This window comes from Calidris pugnax, unplaced genomic scaffold (genome assembly GCF_001431845.1).
Source record: "Calidris pugnax isolate Ruff unplaced genomic scaffold, ASM143184v1 scaffold162, whole genome shotgun sequence".
Classification (NCBI taxonomy): Eukaryota; Metazoa; Chordata; class Aves; order Charadriiformes; family Scolopacidae; genus Calidris; species Calidris pugnax.
This window is the reverse complement of record NW_015090900.1, coordinates 1,450,010-1,455,163: the sequence shown is the minus strand read 5'-3', so window position 1 is coordinate 1,455,163 and position 5,154 is coordinate 1,450,010. Positions and strand designations below refer to the sequence as shown.

Genomic DNA, 5,154 nt, shown 5'->3' with positions numbered 1-5,154 from the left:
GGGGGGGTACAGGCCGCGTTCCTCCACCCGCTTGGACTCTGCCCCGTTCCCCCGGGGGTCAGGGAGAAAATAAAAGCGCTGAGGCGGCGTTAACCGGCCCGCTGGGCCCCGGGCCAACCCCTCCACCCCCCTCCCCGGGCACCCTCCGCCTTCCCCCCTGTGTTGGGCTGAGGGCAGAGCGCCCGGGTTGGGTCCCCCCGGGGGGCTGGGGATGCTCCCGGGGAGTTGGTGTGTGTTTAAAAGGTTGCAGGGATGTATAAAGCTGGAAGAAGCCTCCTAGAAAGAGCCTTCTCTGGGGAAGATCACACGCGTTGAAATATCATGCCTGATCCCATGGATCCTGCTTTGCTTCACCCCATCCTGTGTTTCCCCCCCTCTCCTGCTCCTCTTGAGGGGGTTTTGGTGCCCAATGAAACGTGGGTGAGGGGAAGGTGGCTTTTTGGAGCTGCTACCACCAAATGGCTTCGTGCTGGTGGACATTTGTAAGAGGCAGTAGTTAATTTAAAGGCTGGATCAAATGTCAGTGTCCTTTGATTCTTGTCACACTGGCTGTATCCTCCAAAGCCTGCCCAAGACTTCATCTCCTTCAAGAGTTCCTGTTAGTTTAACTATAAAGTAATAACTGTGTTTAATATTAAACTAACAATGTAGTTCAAATAAGCTGATGCATATTCATGTTTGGGAGGCAGCTTCATTCCTCAGTAATGACTCATCAAATGTAAAATCAGGCATGTTAGCTTCTAATTAAAAAGGCTATTCACAAAGCTAAAACCAAACTGGCTTTCACAATAAACTGCTCGCTAGGATTTTTGAAGCCTCAGCTGCTTGAGAAATATTTCTACTTCAGCCTGGAAAAAAGAAAGGAAAGGTGACATTTGAAAGACGCTTGGCTGTAGAAAGGAAAGCCTCAGCTGATTTCAAATTCCTCGAGTTCCTGCTGCATCTGCTGGGGGCAGAAGTGCTAAATCTTGGCTGCTAGAGCTTTAAAACCCGGTGACAGACGAGAGCTACCGTCAGGGCACTGCCCTTGGGTTGTGCAAGGCCAGCAAAGCTCAGCGCTGTTAAAATCCCAGCATCAAATGTTCCACCACTTATTACTGTTTAGTTCCACGGAACTGTAGCCATTTGGTGCCGGAGCTGCCCCAAAAGGATGTTGCCACTAGCAACTTCAAACATGAAATAACTGAGGGCTGTAATTCTGACTGACCACGCTGGCGGACCCTGTATTTAGGGCTGACTAATCTTGAAACAAGTAACCTAAAAGGCAGTTATTTATTGCACATGCTCTTGTTGTTGTGGGAGGTGGGAAGCGGCCGGGTCAGGACGCAGAGGCAGGGTTTGCTCCTGCCTGGCTGTCAGAGTCAATTATCTGAACCGCACGTAACGTGAGGTGCTGTTTTGGGAAGCAGGTCAGCAGCTGCCTAACCTTTTAAATATCCAACCCTCTGGGGAAAAATGCATACCTGAACCCACTGCCTGCACCCGGGGAGATGTGCTTCAGGTTGAGACTGGTAGGCTGAAGCCTCCTGTCCTTAAGGAAGCAACAAGGCTCTCTTCAGGTTGAAGGGTGGTTTTTTTTTTTTGGATGATTTGGGACAGGATCTCACTTGAGTAGTTGGATTTTGGGGGGTTTTCCCCCCCTTTTCTGACTATATCTCACATGGGAAGATCCAGTAAGCCTAAAGCTTATGGGTCTGAAGTGCTGCAGGTCCTGAGCAGCGCCCAGAAAGGGGGTTAAGCAGATGTTCTTTGGGGCCAGAAAATTAATCTGGAATGAGATTTTCTCCGAGCACAGGTCCTAGCTCTGCCTCTTAACGCTTTTGTGACCTATATCTTGTCTCTCTCTGACCCTAATAGCACAAAACTTAACTCCACAAGTAGTGCTGGAGCCGTGCCTCGGGTGAGTGACTCCAGTGGCAGTTGGCAACAACTGCGCACCAGGAACTCCCTTGGATCGACTGCCTGATATTTATTCTATACAGGGGAATAACCCTGCCTCTCTCTTAGACTTAAATTCAGTTTTCAGGCTCTCTGCCTCCGAAAACAACTGCTTTCGTGGCTGAATTGGATGTTCTGGTGGGGACTTGGGACTTCCAATGGTGAATAGCTCACTGGTTAACTGTTGCCTGGCATGTGACTGTCACCATTGGGTTGGCCAGGAGCCCAGGCACATTTCTAGCCTGAGCAGCTCACGTCAGGGAGTAGGGGAAACACCAGCAGAGAGAAGCTGCACCGTGAGATTTAACAACATCCTGAACTTTTGATTTAAGTTTAAAAACATTAATTGGTTTGTAGCAAGATACCTTCTGTTTGCAAGGGCACCTTGGGGCCACAGAAGCTTGCTGGGGTGGTGTCTTAGCGTGGTCCCCAAGTGGTCCATGATGCGCTGTGGGTTGAGTACTGTGGTCCTTCACTTTTGTGTGTTGTTTCTTCTAAAAAACACTCATGCAGAGGCAGTTTCACAGCTGCTGAATCTCACATTCCCCAGAACCACACACAGTCCCCACACAGAACCACCTACTCAAGACCGTGTCAACCAAGTGGGAGTTTCAGCCCCTCTGACAAGGTTTTGAATTTTTATGGGACCTCTCAAATTAGGACAACCTCATGGGGCTGAGTAGCCCGGTCAGACTGGCTTCTAGTGGTACAACTTGTCTATTTGTATCCCAAGCTTTGGCTCTTTCAAGCTCTAGCCTTGCTCCAAGCCCTACCTGAGCAGGCTGGTGAGGTGGGACTCACAGGACAGCAGGTAATTGCTGGTGAGAGACATGAAAGCGGGATGAGGGGTGGGAAGAGCTTCTGGTGGAAGATGAGAACTTAATCTTCCTGGGATCTTTGAGCTCAGTTAAAGTCAAATTATAAGCTGGTGTCCAGCTAGTTTATTTTATGGTCTTGGGGGTTATTTCAGCCTCCTGCCTGTTAAGTAATCGGGCAAGTGATTCAGCTTTGCTCTAAATGAACAAAGCTTTGGAGGCACTGGTGGGTGTGCCAGGACTGAGCAGGCAGCATTAAAATCACTGGAGTAACACCCGTAAGATGAAAGCTGCCTCTTGCGCTTGATAGCGTGCCAAGTTCAGCACGAAGCTCTGACACACTGGAAATTGTTAGGATACACTTACTAGTTAGGACATGAACTTGCATACGCCTGGCTGGGGCTTTTGAGCAGTTTCTGGCATCTTGATTTGCCTTTAATGAGTCTTGACAGGCAAAGGGGCCGGCTGAAAGGAGTGAGCCACCCTGATTAAATCAACAGGGACTGCTGCAGACTGTGCTGCTGCCTTGTATTTGGAGTCCTTTTTGGATTGGTTGGTCTTGGCTTGATGGCTGGAAAGGCTGGTAGGGACTGCGGGGGGATAAGGGGGCAGAGATTGCCCCAAAGAATGGGCTTGGATAAATTCTCAGCTTTGAGAGGGATAAAGAAGGGCAAACAGCTGTGCTGGAAGCAGAAAGAGCTGCTCATGCACAGTAAGAACCCTCTAATGCCAGGGAATAAGGAAAGGAGAGCCACCCCCAGCTGCTGGCAAGACTCTGGATGCTTTCCAAAGTGACCTATTTCTAATGGATTAGCTTTTTATTTCACTGTCTTGCACTGGAGTGACCCATATAAGCGCGGGGAGTGAATCCTGCTGCTGTAGCCAACCTGCTCCAAGAATGCTTTCTCGCTTCTCACCGGCTCTCTTTGTGTCTCAGGTTGTCCGTAGTCGCCTGGAGAAGAAAGGCATCACAGTCCATAATGTAAGGTTGAACGGCTCAGCAGCTAGTCATGTTCTGCATCAAGACAGTGGCTTGGGTTACAAAGACCTAGATCTCATCTTCGGTGTAGATCTGAAGACCGAAGATGTCTTCCAGCTTGTTAAAGACGTGGTCATGGACTGCCTCCTCGACTTCCTTCCAGAAGGTGTCAACAAAGACAAGATCACCCCCATGACTCTGAAGGAGGCGTACGTGCAGAAGCTTGTGAAGGTGTGCAACGAGACCGACCGCTGGAGCCTCATCTCCCTCTCCAACAACAGCGGGAAGAACGTGGAACTCAAATTCGTGGACTCTCTCAGACGGCAGTTCGAGTTCAGCGTGGACTCCTTCCAGATCATCCTGGATTCGCTTCTGCTATTTGGGGAGTGTTCAGAGAACCCCATGGCTGAGAACTTCCACCCCACGGTCACTGGGGAGAGCATGTACGGGGACTTTGAGGAGGCAATGGACCATCTCCGGAACAGGGTCATCGCCACGAGGAACCCAGAGGAGATCAGAGGTGGGGGGCTTCTGAAGTACTGCAACCTCTTGGTGAGGGGTTTTAAGCCCAAATCGGAAGTGGATATGAAGGCACTACAGAGATACATGTGCTCCAGGTTTTTCATAGACTTCTCTGACATCGGTGAGCAGCAGAGGAAGCTGGAGTGCTACCTCCAGAGCCACTTTGTTGGGATGGAGAGCAAAAGATATGACTATTTGATGACCCTCCACCGGGTGGTCAATGAGAGCACAGTCTGCCTCATGGGACACGAAAGGAGGCAGACCCTGAACCTCATTGCCATGCTGGCTGTGAGGGTCCTGGCTGAGCAGAACATCATCCCCACCGTCACAAACGTTACCTGCTACTACCAGCCAGCTCCCTACGTCAGTGAAATAAACTTCAACTACTATGTCACCCACGTGCAGCCCTTCCTGCCTTGCAATCAGTCCTACCCAACGTGGCTTCCCTGTAACTGAGCCAGGACAAACTTCAGGGTCTGTCTGTCCTCCGAGGTATTTCCTTGCCTTGGGGAATGGGGAGGGGAAAAGGGGGCAAAAACGAAACAAACAGACACAAAAAGACAAACCTTCTTAGAACTGCGACAAAAGGAAACTTCCTGGACTTTTTTTTTTCTTGAGTGTCTCGTTCCTGGGGTTGTTGGAACGAGGCCTGTCTGCTGTACACTGTGATGGGAAGTGCAGTGTTACGGAAAGTAGCTGACTTGGACGTTTACAGGAAGATCTGGGATCGCTTATGGAATTCTGGAGGCCATGGGGGAGGGCGGGGGTGCGTGTGGGGAGATTGTAGAATTACGCTAAGGTAGAGCTGCACTGCCCTGAAACGGATCTGAATTGGTTTTCTGGTGTTTGTTGATGTTGTTGTTGTGTTGTGTTGTTTTTTTTTTTAGTGCGGGAGGTGTT

General features: G+C 50.0%; 1 protein-coding gene across 1 annotated transcript in view; it reads left to right on the top strand.

Moving 5' to 3' along the window:
* FAM46B (family with sequence similarity 46 member B) overlaps nt 1-4,803 on the top strand; it is a 5,226-nt gene extending 423 nt beyond the window's left edge. The window contains exon 2 of the mRNA XM_014948715.1: nt 3,691-4,803. Within this exon, the coding sequence (XP_014804201.1) occupies nt 3,691-4,710 (1,020 nt within the window). The 3' untranslated portion in view covers nt 4,711-4,803. The remainder of the gene's footprint in view (nt 1-3,690) is intronic.
* Nucleotides 4,804-5,154: the final 351 nt, after the last annotated feature.